Source organism: Vipera ursinii, assembly GCF_947247035.1.
Source record: "Vipera ursinii genome assembly, chromosome: Z".
Lineage (NCBI taxonomy): Eukaryota > Metazoa > Chordata > Lepidosauria > Squamata > Viperidae > Vipera > Vipera ursinii.
The window spans coordinates 108031078-108050355 of NC_139517.1; the positions used below are offsets into that span (position 1 = coordinate 108031078).

General features: G+C 36.8%; 1 protein-coding gene across 5 annotated transcripts in view; it reads right to left on the reverse strand.

Annotated features, from left to right (window-relative positions):
- Window positions 1-308: 308 nt before the first annotated feature.
- Window positions 309-19278, reverse strand: part of PEX1 (peroxisomal biogenesis factor 1) — a 41202-nt gene continuing 22232 nt past the window's right edge. For 3 of the 5 annotated variants that reach the window (XM_083378579.1, XM_083378575.1, XM_083378577.1), the window contains 10 exons: window positions 18938-19104; window positions 18338-18472; window positions 16177-16241; window positions 15518-15660; window positions 13825-13928; window positions 12594-12770; window positions 7356-7586; window positions 5675-5872; window positions 3680-3810; window positions 309-538 (listed from right to left, as the gene is read on the reverse strand). In XM_083378579.1, the coding sequence (XP_083234705.1) occupies window positions 457-538; window positions 3680-3810; window positions 5675-5872; window positions 7356-7586; window positions 12594-12770; window positions 13825-13928; window positions 15518-15660; window positions 16177-16241; window positions 18338-18472; window positions 18938-19104 (1433 nt within the window). In that variant the 3' untranslated portion in view covers window positions 309-456. The remainder of the gene's footprint in view (window positions 539-3679; window positions 3811-5674; window positions 5873-7355; window positions 7587-12593; window positions 12771-13824; window positions 13929-15517; window positions 15661-16176; window positions 16242-18337; window positions 18473-18937; window positions 19105-19278) is intronic. The other 2 variants (XM_083378576.1, XM_083378578.1) reach the window with 2 other exon arrangements.

Here is a 19278-nt window from a genome sequence, read left to right on the forward strand (position 1 = left end):
AATAATCTGCCCTCTACAAAAATTGGTGCGTTGTTTGAGAAAGCCATTGTTTAGAATATTTTTTTAAAATATTGATAAACAATTAGGCTTTCAGTTACACATTTGTTTAAATGCAATAAGTCTATTTATTCAAAGAAGGCTGCCAGTTAAATTGCTTAATTTTAGAGCAAGAGAATGACTAAGCCAAGAATGCCAAACCCCCCCAGAAGAAAAAAAAACCTGAATAAAAATTAAAGGTAATATAAAAATGATGCAAAATAATCATGAAATAATTAATAATTAAATGTTCTTTGTCATATTAACAGTAACAGACTATTGATAGATAAAATTTAACAAGTAAACAAATGTTCTTTATAATGTTAATAGTAACATAGACTGTTCATAGATACAATTTAACAAATAAACACTTTGCCAGAAAATTCCTAGTAAGCATGATTACTACTATTTTAACAGCAGCTAAGCTAACGTTACTTTTTGTCCTGGTTTGAAAATTGTTCCACTGGATTCTTTTCTCTTTGGATTTTGAAAATTTTCATAACTTGAAAAAGAATAAAAAGAAAAAAGAAAACAGGAGCATATTAGTACCAAGAATATGCTGTATGAGGTAAATGGTTCAGGTTAAACCCAGTCCAAGGTTATTTTTAATTAATTGGTTTAGCATTTTGAAAGTCACAGAAATGTTTCTATTATTTTTTTCCAGCTTCTATTGAGAAATCCAGAGTAGATAAAATATTTCATTATAATTAATAGTAAAAATAAATAGTAAAAATATAATAACATAAAATAATAATCAAAATTATTGTACGTGGCAAAGAAAAGGGCTGATACTTTAAAAAATATCTGAGCTGAAAGCTAGAATATTATACAAGTTGCCTCGACTTAAGACTGGAAGTTCTGGCAGATTTGCCTAGGACCACCTATGACCCAGGCTCAAAATTCTGATGGCTCCTGTAGTCACATTACCATATTTTGGGTACTTGGCAACTGGCCTGCATTTGAGGACTACCTGTATGGTAGAGATATAACTGTCTGTCATCGCTAAATAGCAACTGTGAATGAAGGGGACCAAAGCCCTAGTCACAGGAATAGCAGAGCAGAGTCTGGCTCCAAGCATTTCTATGGTTTTATTCTTCATCCCTGTGTGAAAGAGGATTCAAAAGAGTCCAGAACTGAAGAAGACAAGCTGCTTATATGAAACCATTAATATTTAAGAGAACATCTGAGCAGCGTTTGCCTCTCATATGAGTTCTGAATTTACTCAGAATATCAATCAGAATATTCCAGCACTCAAGAGTCACTACTATATAGGCACGAAGCAACAGAACTTGGTGATTAATAAGACACAATGCTCAGTAACAATATGAAGAATGAGACTTACAGAGCATTTCCTGTGGAGATTATTCCCTCACCAGGCATACCTCAAAGGGCTGACAGTATAGTACAGGAAGATAATCAGCAAACGGTCTTCCCACTTAATGGGTTTTCCAGGATTTCAGTATAATTGAAATCCTGACACTGGTCAATTGCAAGGAATGTCTTAATGGAGTGGCTAGATATCCAATCACTGATCTGGAGACAGTGCAATTTAATTTCTGGTCAAAGAATTCTGGCATAGAAAGGGGCTCTGTCATATATGAACATATACTGTATAGTCATATATTGGATATACAGTAAGCCTATCAATCAAGAAACATAACTGCAGCACAACTGACAATCCTCCAATTCCATGCATGATTTCTGTCATATCCAATCCTAAAGTACCTACCAGTGCCCTGGAAAGCAAAAACAACAGATTTCAGCACTGGAGAATAAACGGCAGCAGCACAGAAGAAAATGGAAGAAAACAGTTTTCGAGATAGCTTAATTGAATAGCTGATGAAGGTGGGGTAGGTTGCAGCACCAACATGAACAGTTATTGGTTGGGAAGTTTTCAAGTGATAGGAAGTGATGGTGCCATCTTGAAAATCAATGTCCTTGTTATGCATCCATTGAAGAAATAATATTTTACGGATGCAGTATAGTAATGGCCTAGAGAGATTCTGACATTAACTCTCTTGAGTCACAAATAATTAGCTCAAGATGAAGAGAACTGGCTAGAGCAATGATGATAAGATGTTAAGATTCATTTATAGCTATTTAGTAAAATGAAGACAGGAGATAGCAGAAGATTTAACATAGACAATGCAAACCTCAGAAAACAGAAATCAAGTGCAGAGCTACAGGACAGTTGATATTCAGCTTGGTCTAGTAGTTCTTGGGGATATGATAACACTACTAGTCAAATATTTGAAAGGCTGTCACCAGAAGAAAGCCAAGTCCTGTTCTCTGCCCCCCCCAAATGTACAGAAATAACATATTTAAGCTATAGGAAAGTAGATTTAAACTGAATCTTGGGAGGAAAAAAAACTTTAACAACAGTCCAAAACGTGGACTGATAAAAGTCTTATATCCACTGGATTTAGTTGGACCATAAGATAGGGAAATAGATAGTTATATTTCCTGGATGCTTCAACTGGATTCCTGTACTAAGCAGGGAACTAGACCTCATGGCTTTAATAGACTTTTCAGTTGTATAGTTTCTAGCTTCACAGAACCAGAATATTCACAGCTCAGATATCTGTAGGATCCTTTTCCTAATAGTAATAGCACTGCTAGGGGTACATGGGCATCTTTAATCTAACTTTCAAATTCTGGATTTCAATTTTGGAGGTAGATTTAAAATCTTGACTACTTATTTATATTGTATTTGTATATTAAAGTATAAATATTTAAGTATAAATACTTAAAAACTAAGTGAATAACACCAATCTCATTAAAATTAATGGCCAAGGATTTGTGGCATTTTACTCTCACTGAGATCCAAAACTTTAAGAGCAATGGAGTGAAATTATTATGTTCCACCAATACTTATGAGAACATTCTTGAGGATGGAATTTGCTGAAACTTAACCAGATGATATCAACTTAGCTAGATCCGCTGACAGTGCTACAGAATCAGAACCATGAACCAAACAAGTATTCTTGGTATTCTGACAAACAAAGCTTTGCAAATGAACAATAGTCAATAAGGTATAAAATACAGCTGGAATGTCTGTTTATTATTAATTCAGTGCCACTAAAACACTTTCTACTCCACTTCTGAGGCCCTAAGCAAAACAGATGAAAGACAAGGTCCACATGTAATTAAAAAAAAAACCAAATCCCAAGGGCAAAAAGAAAGAATGCAAGTTGTAGAATAAAGCCAAAAATGACTGAAGGTACAAATGACAAATGTTGAGAAAGAAAACGTTCTTCATAGTTCTGCTATTCTGAGAGTGGAAGAGAATACAATGGGAACATCTTTTGAATGTGTATACAAGAGAAATTGATAGGAAGATTGTCTCCTTGACTAGATTCTCTGAAACATTCTAGTCAAGCCTTGCACAAAACAAAATATATATTGTATAATAAACAGTGATCATAATCTGTGCCACCATGCAATCAATTTTATAGAATGAAAAGCTATACAAGAGTAGGTGTCTGTGCTTACATGTATGTGTATGAATATATGCATATTTTTCTGTGAATTTTAAGATTCTTAAATATGTTTCTTATCTTTTTGAAATAGAGTAAATTAATCAGTTTTCCAGAATTTTTACAGACATTAAAAAGAATAATTCCTATGTTCTTCAGATACTTACAGCTCAGCAAACTTATTCCAGTCTTCTTGAGTAGTGGATGGCTTTGTACTTTCAAGAGCAGCCATTAGGTGAATCTGAGTAATATTTAAAGTTCTCTTGGTTACTGATGACATGCAAGTAGTGCCTTCCTCCTGGAAAAAAAATTAAGGAAAAATATTTTTATGTATTAAAAATGTAGAATTTAAATATATTTTTTAAAAAACTAATTTTTAATTCACCTGATAATGACAACTGAGCTTGAAGATTCTACCAAACATGGTTTTAAGACAGTATATTTTCCAAATGTTATAGTCAAATCCAGGTTTATACTAGAGATAGCAAGTTGCTAAATATTTTATTCTGAACTACCATAATGATAATAAGTGACACTGAATGATCTTATAGTGATTCAGTAGCACTAGTCAAGGCACTTGCAGCCAAACCATGCTTTCCTTTTTCTTTTAGCACTTATCTAAGAAGTGCCCCACCTTTAAAAATGTATTTTTCCACTATTAGCACCATTTCACTGATGCAGTCACTCCCATTTTCAATGAGTGCTAGAACGATATAATTATACTTGAATTTTACAGAGCTACAGAAAAAACAACAACATTTCTGCTTCTGTGGAGATGAGCATGTTAAAAATATATTTGGGAGGTTGGCTAGGAACTGAAATTACATAATAAAAGAACCAGCCTCATCTTTACCTAGAGTAAGGCATTTATCTCTGGTAGATATTCAGAGGCAAATAGTACTCCAACTGGTAGTTGAATCTTATTTTAACAAGGCAATCTGTTTGGATATTTTTGAAAGGAAGTAGGAAATGTGTATTTTATTCTTTGTCTTAGGCTGAAAAGTATCTTGGATCATTAACCCAGATAAGGGTTAAATGTTGAAAAATAATGTATAGTTGTTTTTTTGAATATCTGTGTACTTTTGTCATCTTAGCTCTTACACTGAGAACCAATTTAAAAAGTAGGACAGATGGACAACATGGGCTAAAGTAAAGTTGTGAGACCAGTGAAATGGGCAGCAGGGATTACTCAATACTCCCTCTGAACATTTCTGAGAATTCTATATGATGGCCTGATGTGACAGGGTATTTGTTGACAAACCTCACAGTTATGAAGTAACTCCTATGCAATAGCCAGCTTGTCCATCTTATCAAATTAGGGTTGACAACTCTAGCTGAATAGCAGTCATGGAGAAAATATATGCTTGTGATATATTTGCACATGTATATGTACATATGCCTTCCAAGAGCTACTCTTATCTCCCTTCCCCAAAAGAAGGGTGAATACAATTTTTTTTAATTAAAATTAAAAAGAAATTCTTTGACTAAACCATGATTCTTTGTGACTTTTATAAACCGTCCATGATATTTCCTTGGCAACAATGAAATTACATGGAATATTTGTGAAGTTCCAGTATCTGTTTCAGTTATTAACCAGATACAATCTTGCATAGCTGTCAGTGTCAGCTAGGTGATGTCAATTAATTACAAATATTAATTTTCTATCCTCATTGTCATACAGCCATACAAATACACACACATTCCTCTTCAGCAGAGACAAAGAAAAGGAAGAAAGCTGTATTGGGATAGGATATATAGAAAGATGTTGTGCTGGGAAGAGAAAGGGAAAGTAGAGAAGAAAAACAAAGGAACAAATTTGATCCAGAAGGAAAAAAAAGTTAAAGCCACATTAAAAAGGCAGACAATTCCTCTTGCCTCACTTCAAAGACATTCCAATTTTGCAACTTTATGAAACATCCTTTTCTATTTTTAGACCTTCTAATTCTTATTGGGTCAATACACTACAGTAATTTGAATCTTTATGAGTAACAAATGCTGTCATAAATACTTGTTTTAATGTCTGAATTAAGATAACACGTTTATAAACTGAAGCTGTAAAAACATAGTTTAGGCCATGGTTTTACTGTAATTACAGAATCAAAGTTAGTAACACCATATCTAAAAATATTTTTATGAGAAGAAAATTATAGTTTTTCCCATACTCTGTTTATGCTTTTGTAGTTAGCTTTGATGGCATTGACTTCTGCCCTGAGTTGTTCTATCTGTTCTTGGTTAAATTCTTGGAAACCTTCCTGTAAAGTGGTTCTTAAGGTTGGAGGTTGAGAAGATACTAAATCCTTCAGAGTTATGCTGGTTAATTCATGGTTTATGGAGTTTGATCCTGAAAAACACTGAGAACTCTATGGAGAGAAGAAGGGGAACATTATACATAAAAACAGTTAGCCTTCTCATTTAAGTTATTAATATCTCAATAAAAGTTTCACCATAATGACTATCCAATAAGACAAGCTTATATATATATTCCTTTGCAGGAAATAGTTAAGCAAAAAAAAAAGTAAATCGTAAATGTTCTAGTGCCTAAATGTTCTGTTTTCCAAAACAGAACTCCATTCTTCTCCCAGAGTATACTAATATGACCATTCTGAGGTTAGGGTTGTCTCATTCCAGGATGAGTCTTCTAGAAGAGATTTGCAATGTTTTGATGTGGTTTAGGATTACAATGCCAAAGGTCACCTCCTATTACAGAAAAAGTAATGAAGGAAGAGTAGGATCACCTGAATTTGCAAATTTCAGGATAGGAAACAGAGGAGCATTCTGAGACTGGATAATTTGAGCATTTTCAGAAATGTCAGAGAATGGATTAGGACAAAAAGAATAGGAAAAACAGTGAAAGACAAAAAGAAACAACTCACTTTCTTAATTTATCACCACTTTGCCCAAAACATAAAGCAACTGTAGTTGGTCAAACAGAACAACTTATTTAATTCTTCTATGAAAAGATATAAAAGAGTTGGATAGAACTATTTGATGGCTAGAAAAGATTGTTGATCAAGATTTTAAATTTACTTAAAAGTCTATAATGAAAGTTATTTGTATTAGTACTATCTGTGCGGTTAAAGGTCTTAATATAATTAATGGAGATCATAATATCACATTGTCTTACTAGTTTGGATAACTAGTATCATATACATAGTGACATCCATATTTTTACCACAGTTTTTGTATAGAGTTTTTTTATTTTCATTTGCATAGCACAAACATCTGGGAAAAGACCAATCCTAATTGTATTTCAGTGGCCCCTAACTTTTCTGGCTCTGTGGACGGGGAGTGGCGGGGAGGGATGGTTTCGGGTGGATGCCTGCTGCTTATGCAAATGGAGCTCGGCATGCTTGTCTGCTGTTTCAGCGGTCCAGTTCCCAGCAGGCCATGGCCCAGGGGTTGCGGACCCCTATTGCTTTTGATATACTGTATGTTCTTTATCTGAATTACTGTCCTATGTTACAGCATTTTTCGATCAACAATTCAGGGAAACAGATTCAGTGCGGAGCTTTCTTTTTTTTTTAATGAAATAGAAGCTGAGGAGGAAAAGTGCAAATACAAAAAGTTCTATTGGTTTTTAAAATATGCAACTTTTTGGTCCCAACAATGCAATGTATTGAGTAGAATACAAAATTCTTTGAACAAGTACTGATCCAGAGAAGCAAACTCAAATTTCCTTCTGCTGATTTTGTAGGTGTGGAATTATTTTTATTTAATTTACCACTCCCCCCCAAAAAAAGAAACCTGAATTTTATTTGGATAAATTAAATATCCCTTCCAAATCAATTATATGATTTTTAAATCAATGGGAAAACAAGCAATTAAGCAAAGTGTAAAAGTTACCATTTCGGAAACAGTTCCATTGCCAAGTTCAGATTCATAGGAACTGCCAAAGTAAAGGCGATAGATGTTAGACCTTGGATCCTCAGGAAGCAAGTCACACAGCTCAAGGGAAGTTAATGACTGTTCCAAGCCTCCTTCTCCATCTCTGGCAGAATCATCTGACCCACTACTTTGGTTTAAGAAAACCATTGAAGATAGACTAAGATCACTATCTGAGCTGGAACCTGTCTCCTGAGGAGAAAATAAATAAAGTCAAAATCTCGTAGAATATATTTAATTTAATTTAATTTATTAATATTTCTATACCGCCCTTCTCCCAAAGGACTCAGGGCGGTGTACAGGGCAAGAATAAAACACAGAATTACAAAAGTTAAAAAGTAATTAAATACATGCCCATTAAAAAACAGTTAATACATAATAAAAACCCCAATAAAATAAGGCCAGGCCGGCTTGTTCGAACAAGTATGTTTTTAGATCGCGGCGAAAGGAGCGAAGATCGGGCGCCGTCTGGAGCTCAACTGGTAACTGGTTCCATAGTTCCGGGGCGCCCACAGAGAAAGATCTCCCCCTGGGGGCCATCAATCTACATTCTCTGACCGGTGGCACCCTGAGGAGGCCCTCTCTGTGGGAACGCACAGGGCGGAGGGAAGTTGATGCCGGCAGCAGGTGTTCCCTAAGGTACTCCGGACCCCTGCCACGTAGGGCTTTAAACACCATTACTAGTACCTTGAATCTCACCCGGAAGACAACTGGTAACCAATGCAGCTCACGGAGCAGAGGTGTGACATGGGAGTATCGGGAAACTCCCAACACAACTCTCGCGGCTGCATTCTGTACCAGTTGGAGCCTCCGGGTGGTCCTCAAGGGAAGCCCCATGTAGAGAGCGTTGCAGTAGTCTAGACGAGAGGACACGAGCGCGTGAGTGACCGTCCATAAATCATCCCGGCTTAGATAGGGCCGCAACTGGCGCACCAGGCGAACCTGGGCGAAAGCCCCCCTAGTCACAGCCACTATGTGATCTTCCAAGGTGAGCCGTGAATCTAGGAGGATTCCCAAGTTGCAAGCCCTATCTACGGGGGGTAATAATTCACCCCCCATAAAAAGAGATGGAATATCCGAATAGACCCGGGATGAAGGTATGCAAAGCCACTCAGTCTTGTCGGGGTTGAGTTGAAGTCTGTTCCTCCCCATCCAGACCCGAATCGCCTCCAGGCAACGGGACATCACGTTGAGGGCATCACTGGGGTGGTTTGGGGTCGAAAGGAAAAGCTGGGTATCATCAGCATACTGATGATACCCAACTCCAAAGCCACGAATGATCTCACCCAGCGGTTTCATATAGATATTGAACAGGAGAGGCGAGAGGACCGACCCCTGAGGAACTCCACAAACGAGAGACCTCGCGGTCGACCTCTGCCCTCCTGTCAACACCGACTGCGAACGTCCCTGGAGATAGGAAGAGAACCATTGTAAGACCGTGCCTCCCACTCCCAATCCCCTGAGACGCCGCAGCAGGATACCATGGTCGATGGTATCGAAAGCCGCTGAGAGGTCTAATAGGACTAGAACAGAGGAATGTCCCCTGTCCCGAACCCTCCAGAGATCATTCACCAGCGCGACCAATGCCGTCTCCGTGCTGTACCTGGGCCTGAAACCCGATTGGTACAGGTCTAGATAATCTGCTTCATCCAGGACCAGAGGGAGCTGATGCGCCACCACACTCTCAACAACCTTCGCAAGGAAGCGAAGGTTGGAGACCAGACGAAAGTTGTTCAATACAGCTGGGTCCAAGGCAGGCTTCTTGAGGAGAGGCCTCACCACCGCCTCTTTCAAGACGGCAGGGAAGCTACCCTCACTCAAAGAAGCTGATATAACTGCCTGGAACCAGCTGCGTGTCCTCTCCCGGGCTGCATAAACCAGCCAGGAAGGGCACGGGTCCAATAAACATGTGGAGGAGCTCAGCCTCCCCATAATCCTGTCCACTTCCTCCGGAGTCACAGAATCAAACTCCTCCCAGGTAATATCGACAAGACCGCCCGTGTCCTGATCGTCAGACTCTGCCCAGTCAGAGTCCAGACCGGTCCGAATCCGAGAGATTTTGTCCGACAGATGTTGGTTAAACTCCTTGGCACGACCCTGCAAGGGTTCCTCCCTCACCTCTTGATTAAGGAGGGAGCGAGTCACCCTAAACAGGGCGGCCGGGCGATTATCTGCGGACGCGATAAGGGTAGCGAAGTGATTAGACCTTGCCACCCTTATCACAGCGAGATAAGACCTAATATAGGTTCTTAGTCGCAATCGGTCGGATTCAGATCGGCTGGATCTCCAACCGCTCTGTAGGCCCCGTCTCCGACGCTTCATCTCCCGGAGCTCCGCGGAGAACCATGGAGCTCGACGGGATCTGCACCGGGTCAGGGGCCGCAAGGGTACAACTCGGTCAAGAGCCTCAGTGACCTCCTCCTTCCCTTCTTGGCTTTGGACTAGGTCAGGGGTCTTCAAACTTGGCCCTTTTATGACTTGTGGAATTCTGGGAATTGAAGTCCACAAGTCATAAAAGGGCCAAATTTGAAAATCCCTGGAGTAGGTGATAAAATCTTTCTTTCTTCTTTCTTCTTTCTTCTTTCTTTCTTTCTTTCTTTCTTTCTTTCTTTCTTTCTTTCTTTCTTTTCCTTCCTTCCTTCCTTCCTTCATTATTCATTCATTCATTCCATTTATATAGCCACCCATCTTATACTGTACTAAACTGAGGGCAGCTCACAATCAAAAAGTAAATCAATATCAGTAATAAAATATAAAAACCACATGAATACCATAACATTAAATACAAATGCCTATGTTTGATCTTAAGCATTTTACATTTTCCCCTTTGCTGGTATGATTTGTGTTATTGCTGTTTAAGTTTCAATTGCTAATTCTATTTTAATAACCTTACAAATTGCCTTCAAAATCTTATGATCAAATCACAGATAAAAGGTATATCAAACAGAAATATCTGACTATATCAATGGGTCTTCTTAATTAGCATGAACTAGGTTTTAATTAGAAAAAATTTAAATGTTCAGCACATTGATTTTATATAAAAACCTTTGCAAGCATTGTGAGAAAACACCTTCCTTGTATTAAAATATTTTCCATAAATTTAGAAAAATGAAAATGTAAACATTTATGAGTTCATTTATAACATGCAAGGAGAGTAAAGATAATTGGTGAATTTTCAAATACTGAATAAAACTAGGTGCCTGTTTATTGCAGAGCAGTAAGGATTGATAAATTAGCAGAAAAACACGCTTAGAGATTTAATAGTGAACAATTCTGCTCTTTATTTTATATCCTGTACTAAATAATACTGCTCAGGATTTTAGCGCCAAATAGTAAATAATGTTTCCCAAGCAAATTATGTTATTTTTAATTATGTTGAACCTCCTCTTAAAAAAAGAATATTAAGTTGTTGGACTAAAGGCTGACCAAACTATATGGAGATCATGTATACAAACAGTTTGACATTGGAGCTATAAACAGTTTGGAATAAAATAAGTATATTAATGTAGAGATCTCAGAGTCCTAGTGGACAATCACTTAAATATGAGCCAGCAGTGTGCTGCAGCTGCCAAAAAAGCCAACACAGTGCTAGGCTGCATTAACAGAGGGATAGAATCAAGATCACGTGAAGTACTAATACCACTTTACAATGCCTTGGTAAGGCCACACCTGGAATACTGCATCCAGTTTTGGTCACCACGATGTAAAAAAGATGTTGAGACTCTAGAAAGAGTACAGAGAAGAGCAACAAAGATGATTGGGGGACTGGAGGCTAAAACATATAGGGAACGGTTGCTGGAATTGGCTATGTGTAGTTTAATGAAGAGAAGGACGAGGGGTGACATGATAGCAGTGTTCCAATATCTCAGGGGCTGCAACAAAGAAGAGGGAGTCAAGCTATTCTCCAAAGCACCTGAAAGCAGGACAAGAAGCAACGGATGGAAACTAGTCAAGGAGAGAAGCAACCTAGAACTAAGGAGAAACTTCCTGACAGTTAGAACAACAGAATTAACCAGTGGAACAACCTGCCTCCAGAAGTGGTGAATGCTCCAACACTGGAGGTTTTTAAGAAGAGACTGGCCAACCATTTGTCTGAAATGGTATAGGGTTTCCTGCCTGAGCAGGGGGTTGGACTAGATGACCTCCAAGGTCCCTTACTACTACTACTACTACTTCTTCTTCTTCTTCTTCTTCTTCTTCTTCTTCTTCTTCTTCTTCTTCTTCTTCTTCTTCTTCTTCTTCTTCTTATTATTATTATTATTATTATTATTATTTTATTATTTATTATTATTATTACTGTACATACTAATTTTTATATGTTAGAAAGCAATTCTATGCCAGATTTGAATATCATTCAGCATAACAATTGTAAATAGCTATCAATAGTCTGGAAGTTGATTCATGGCAACTGAACTTTTTTTCTTGTTGGTTTCTTTGCTTATCCAAGTAGCTTCTTCAGTGAGCCACTTGCTCAGACTGTACTTGAATAAGCAACAAGAAAAGAAATGTTTAATAGATAAGCTGGCAAGATGTATATTTGTATATTTACTTGAAGTGACTAAGAAAGAAACTGTTAAAATCAAGAAATCCCATTATTAAATAAAGCTAAAACAGAAATACGCATCAGTAAAAAAGCCTTATATTCACCATATAATATGTAATTAATAGTATATACCATGAAATCCAAACCCCAAACCTCCATCTGCCATCTTGCCTGTTTTGATCTCCTTGTAGACACTACTGTATGTGGTCAGTCCCAGAAAAGAGGGAAAAATATATCTCAATCAGAGAATACAATCACATTGCATTGTCACTGAAATGTTTTACGTTTTGCTGCTGTGCAATAAATTCTTCAACTCTATTGCCAGCATATTTTCAGTGCTTTAAGTGTGGTACAATATTCAGTACAAAAATAGGTATGAGCGAGGCTTTTAAATCATTGGAATTTTCATAGAAATTTGTGTTTCAAAGCCAATGTTTACGATACTCACCTTGATGTCACCTTGATGTCATAACTATTTTACAGTGCAGGGAAATCAAAATAATATTTTGGAAATATTAAGAATGCAAAATGTGTTCTTAAGTAACACATTTTAAATGTTCTGGCTCCTAGATATCTGAGATTTTCCCAATCATTGCCTCATTTTAGAAATTATAAACCAAAGGCTAAGGAAATTTTTTATATTTCAATATACTTACATGGGGCAAAGTTGAGTTCAAGTTAGCATGCACTGCTTCTAATTGGGCATTGTATAATAAAGCTTTTAAATCTGCCCCAGTGAAATGCTCAGTTTTTGCTGCCAAATACTGAAAATCCACATCATGCGCCAAAGGAAGAGAATGACTCAGAGCTTTTAAAATCTCATATCGGGAAGCCTTTAGAAAATTAGAAGAAACTTTGTTATTAAAAGAAAGGATTCTTATCGTTAGAAACACTTGTCAGCTAGGAAAAGGGACTCTGCTGAAATGAAGGTAGCATACAGATACAGGAAATAAATGACTTATTCTGTAGAGTAAAAACATTTCCATTTTTTTCTCAACTGAAAGCTTACCTAGATCTAAATAAGAATGATTAATCTTTAACTTAAAATTCTGACAAGATAAAAACATTCTTTCTTATGACTAGATCCCCAATATTACTTACAGAAACAAAACGTTTAGTGAGTGAAATTAAATATTGTGTCTTTACTCACAAACAGATATGCTACTGCAGCTTCTCCATTTATGTCAATATTGTCCTGTGATGCATTGTATTAAAGATGATGTGTAAGAATATTTATACAGTACTGTATTTTAAAAACACACTTTTGGATAACAGAACACAGCATGGCCTATCCAGAGCCTAACCCAACTGAAACGATCTGTTATAAATCTGGAAATCAAAATGTTTCAATTAGTTTACCAAATGTTAAGAGTACGGTGTTGTGCCAGTGACACATTTTAGGAATAATTTTAATGAATTCATAAGATTTTGAGAACATGGAAATTTTAAATTAAAATATTTAATACTAAGGCTTAATTTTTGAACACTATTTAAAACTATGAGTGTCTACAAAGCCTGAGCCATTGGGTTATAATGACCTGGCTGCCTGCTTGACATCTGAGATGGTAATACAATCAGTAGACTTGGAGATCATAATTATGTAATAACTGATCTGATTTTATGCATACAACAGGTTAAGACAGGGGTCTTCAAACTTGGCCCTTTTATGACTTGTGGACTTCAACTCCTAGAATTCCTCAGCCAGCGTGTCCACGTCATGAAAGGGCCACGTTTGAAGACCCCTGGGTTAAGAGAAGTGCAAACTATCACTGATTTCATGCAATACTAGTGATTGTCAGGAAATATATTTCATTCTGCCTTTTTATTTTACAGAGGAAAACAAGCTTTCCTTAATGTAACATCTGGCATAGTATTTTATTTCTTTACCTGATCAGGAGGTGGACAGTATAGACACTTATCCAATCGACCGGGTCTCAAAAGAGCAGGATCAATCAAATCAGGACGACTAGTGGCTGCTAATATATAAACTCCTAAAATCAAATTAAGAATATTTTTAGTAAAAATCTGCCAACTTTGTGAAAATATCAGACATGAGAATGTAATAATTACGGATTTTTTAAACTTATTTTAATTATACTTTATCTACTTAATTATATATTTTAACTGATATATCTAATTTCTGATATGCTATACTCTCAAACTCTGCCTATTTTGTATGAGAAATTAGTTATGGCTATTCCTCTGAAAGTTCTGATCAAACTAATCAGATTCTGATAAAGGTTTATTTCCCACCCTACAGTCACATCATCCAAATTAATAGTGGCTGGGATTGCTTTGAATCTATGTATTAAGTTTCATCTCCCAATTCCCAAATTTAGTAGTAGAATAAGGCTGAGGAATAGGGACAGCTTCTTCTTCTTTTTTTTACAGTACTGTGCCGTTTTATGCTTTTCTTAAATTCAAGAGAGTGCTTGGAATTGCAAAACCTTGGCACAACTACAAGGGACTGGAGACTATTTTTTTTATTTAAAGTTATTAAATGAATCTATTTACTGCATTTCTATCTACAGTATTCTCATTGCAGCAAACCCCATGTCCAGGCTTGATGAATCTCTACCTGACAGGCCTGATTTCACCTTTTCAGGTTAAAAAAAATTAATCTCTCTGGAATCTCTTGGAATAACAATAGCCCACAAACCCAGGTTCATACTCAGGCAGGAACTAACAAAGATCAAAGACAGTACATGGAAGGAAAATGGCACTGACATAACATACAGAATTGGTTGCAACAATTATAGCCAGTGCTATGCTGGGCAGACAGGACAAGAGTTACAAACCAGAATCCAGGAACACCAGTGGCTGTCAAACGACATGACCCAAAGTCCCTGATTGCCAATCATACCAATAACAAACAACAGCGGCTTGACTGGAACAAAGCTGAAATCATTGGCCACGCCAAAACCTGTCAGGCATGCTAGTTTATCAAAGCCTGGCATTCTACCAATGGGTCCATCAACAAATACATTGACAAGAACCAGCATACGAACTAATAAGGGAGCAGACTACCCGAACCACTAATCAATGACAGGACTGACTGCCCCCTCACCAGCTGAATTTGAAGCCTCACAGCAACCAGTCAGAAATCACAAGAGCAGAATGAGTCTTGTGATTCAAACAGTCTTGTGATTCAATCAGGCTTGTGACTCAGTCAACCACTCACAAGACCAACCGACCAGCCGGGGCCTATATAAACGAACAAGATTCTTCACTCAAAACCCCACTGAAAATGTTACCGAGCAGAAATACTAAACTTAAGTATGAAAGCTGTGGTTATGCTATTCAGTTGCCTATTATATGCAGAATAGGGCTGAAAACTCACAACCCCAGTTGTCAATAATTTGAACTACTCTTATGATTATGGGATTTATGGTTTTCCTTTTTGCAATTAAATTCTCAGAAGGTTGCAATTATTTTTATCAATAACCATGGTTTCTAGAAACCACCTAGCGCACCTTCAAATGACTGTTTCAGGATTTTTAACAATGTCATTTTATTGTTTTATTTACTATATTTATTTTAACTTGCTTTTATGATTGGTCTGGGTCCAATACATACATACCTTTTAAACCTTCTACACCATCTAATTGAGTCAGCAGTTGATTAACAACTCGGTCAGTTACACCAGTGTTATCGTGACCTCTTCGAGGAGCAAGAGAATCAAATTCATCAAAGAAAAGTATGCATGGCTTGGCTGCTTCAGCTCTGCAATATAAATACACTTCAGACTGGAGAACAAAATATTATTGGCTAAAAATGAAAATGTGAAATTGGCAAGTCCAGTTAGTCTTCAATTTATGATCGCAATTGAGCGCAAAATTTCCATTGATAAGCGAGACAATTGTTAAGTGAGTTTTGCCCCATTTTACAATATTTCTTAAGTGAAAGTGTTAACTGAGTCACTTCAGTTGTTAAGTTAATAACATGGCTGTAAAGGGAATCTGGTTTCCCCTTGACTTTGCTTGTCAGAAGGTCGTGAAAGGTGATCACATGACCCTAGAACACTGCCATTATTATAAAAATATGCCAATTGCCAAACATTTAAATTTTGACCATGGTTGTAAGTGTGAAAAATGGTCATAAGTCATTTTTTTCAGTGACGTAACTTAGAGTATAACTAAACATCTCTTTCATAACCCTCTTGCCCTGTCTTTTTCACTTCACCCTTTAGCAAATAATCATAAAAAAATCAGGAAACAACACCACGATTCTGGATCCAACCTGTTAAATATATCGCGAACTGCCTGTTCACTTGCTCCAATGTATTTGCTGAGCAGTTCTGGCCCCTGCAAAAACCAAAATGGTAAATGTTCCAAAACACTAAGTTATTATAGTACAAATGAAAAGCAATTGCACTAGTAAGTGATTTTAAATATATATGAAATATTTCTAACACACTTTTAAATGTATATTGTTTTCAAATATTTCTATTTTCTACTATAATGTTCAAACTATCAAGGATTCATACTTCTCGAAGATGACAAAAGAGGAACAGATAAGAATAAGGATTATTTCGAGTCATAAATATAACAATAATACAATACTTTTAAATTTTGAACTACTGGGATAGGTTAAAATTACTGAGAAAAATCAATATATAAAAGATAAATGTAGTTGTAAAGGATTACTTCATCACTTAGTGACAGTCTCAACTGCTGTTGTTAACTGAATCTCTCAGCTGCTAGATAAGGAAACTTTTTGCGAACTTCCTACAATTTAATTCTGGGGAAGCCAGCAGAAGTTGTAAATGCCAAGCAACAGGCATGTAAATGCTTGCTTCTAGATTGGGGATAGAGTGAGACGGTACCCTGCATATCAAGCAGAAGGGTATGAGTAGTGTACAAGAGGAGCCATGTGGATTGGGGAGGGTGTGTGAAGGTCTGAGGGATGTGTGAGAGGTGCTGCATGAGTTGGAAAGGGCATATGAGAGATACAGCATGGTATGAGGAGGTTGCACAAGGATGTGAATGAGGTACTGCATAGTTGGGGAGCGAGGACTGTGTAAGAGGTGCCATACAGTTGTGTGGTTGTGGTGAGAGGTGTATAAGAGGCACTGCACAGGTTGGGAGGCTGAGTGAAAGATGCTATGCATATCAGAGAGGATGTGAGAAAGCGAGTACATGAGAGGTGCTGTGTGATTTGCCACCATTCTGAAGACCAGTTGCAACAACCATTTATTCAGCAACACCATAACTCTGAATGGCTGTTGACTGAATGGTTGTTAGTTGAGGATACCTATTTTTTTAGGCTATCAGGGAAGTGTTGTCACCTGAAAGCAGGACAAGAAGCAACGGATGGAAACTAGTCAAGGAGAGAAGCAACCTAGAACTAAGGAGAAACTTCCTGACATTTAGAACAATTAACCAGTGGAACAACCTGCCTGCAGAAGTGGTGAATGCTCCAACACTGGAGGTTTTTAAGAAGAGACTGGACAGCCATTTGCCTGAAATGGTATAAGGTTTCCTGCCTGAGCAGGGGGTTGGACTAGATGACCTCCAAGGTCCCTTCCAACTTTATTATTATTATTATTATTGTTATTGTTATTATTATTATTATTAGCACAGATTATTGATGTTTCTTCTTTTAGTTTTAAAACCATAGCTACTTTCTTCCAATCGACCTTTGCTTAATTTATATTTAACATATAGGTTGAATAAATAAGGAGAATGTGTACAGCTCGGTCCCACTCCTTTGTCAACCTGGAGCCAGTCTGCTCCACAGTGGCCTATCTGTGGGATTTCCCAACCTGAAATCCTTCACAAGGAGAATATATGTTCTGAGATGCCCATTTTTCTGAGCACATTCCACATTTTAATTCCAAATTTAAAATAAAATAGTACAATACAATACAATACAATACAATACAATACAATACAATACAATACAATACAATACAATACAATACATACATCCTGTAACAATATCTGTAACCCCATCAAACATCCAAACATTTGCCTATGCCAGGTACTTGGGAAGGATTTGATTGGCAGACAAAAATGCCAAATCCACTCTGAACATATCACTGATTGTGGACAGACCATAATAATAATTAATAATTAAAAACAATAAATTAAAAAGAAAACAAAACCAACAAAAATCTCAAAGGGCTGATAAAATGGACCACTGTGTCTTTTTCTGCCACCAATTTTCTATATTTCTAGCTTGAAAGAAAGGCCTTTGATTGCAATCAAAGGCCTTTCTATAATCACTCTATTAATGTACCTTAATTGTATACACAGATGGTCGCAAAACAGATTCAAAATTGCATCCTACAGATTTTAAAAAGGGCTTTAGTTACTTGGCAACACTATGTATTTTACTTGGAAACCAATCAACTACACCCTAGTACTTTCAGGAATTACATAAAACTTCAATTTATTACCTTGATGCTGATGAAATTCATTCCACTTTCTTGGGCAACAACACCTGCTAATAAAGTTTTTCCTGTTCCAGGAGCTCCATATAATAAGATTCCTGTTCTTTGCCGTATGGGCAGATTGGCAAATAATTCTGGATACTGAAAATAAAACATATCAGAAATATTATCTGCTTTTAAAAGAACAAAAACTCTGCTTAACACTCATTTGACTCTTTTTGTGGTGCTGTGTGTTGTTAGAATATTTCCTAATTATCAATAGAATTAGCATAACAATCTCCACAAGTAACAATTCTGGGGAAAAAATGAAGCTTCTTTTAAACAACTAGAACTTTTATTTAATTATATTTATTTCAAATATAACAAAAATATAACAGTGCTTTCCACTGATGATGTTTTTGCATTTACTTCAATGTGATTTAATGTGTATTATAAACTAGCCCAATAATTACCAGTTATTTATGCAACATATACATACCCATGCCCTTTTTAGGTTATGAAACAGATGTTTCTTAAGCTAGAGATTTCAGAAATCTTTGTCATTCTTCACAGACAAAATAGAATGATACATTGTCTTGGATTACAAAAACACAGACACAAAAATACCTTTGCAGGTAACTGGATGGTATCTCTAAGTATTTGCTGTATTTCTTTAAGACCACCAATTTTATCCCAGCCCAAATTCTGAGGTTTATGGAGGTTAATGTTTCTCAAAGATATTGGGGTGAAACCTTGTATAGCTTTTTGGAAATCTAAAGTTGATAGAACCAAATCTATTGAAACAGAGAAGAACATGTCATTGGAATATTAAGCCACACACAAAGTATTTCTGAATATCTCATACCATGAAATTTTTAACTAGTCTAATGGCTTATCCTAAATTGTGGATTGTGATCACCTAAATGATTTGAAGCAAATTTGGGTAGAGTCACAATTCCACCTGAACA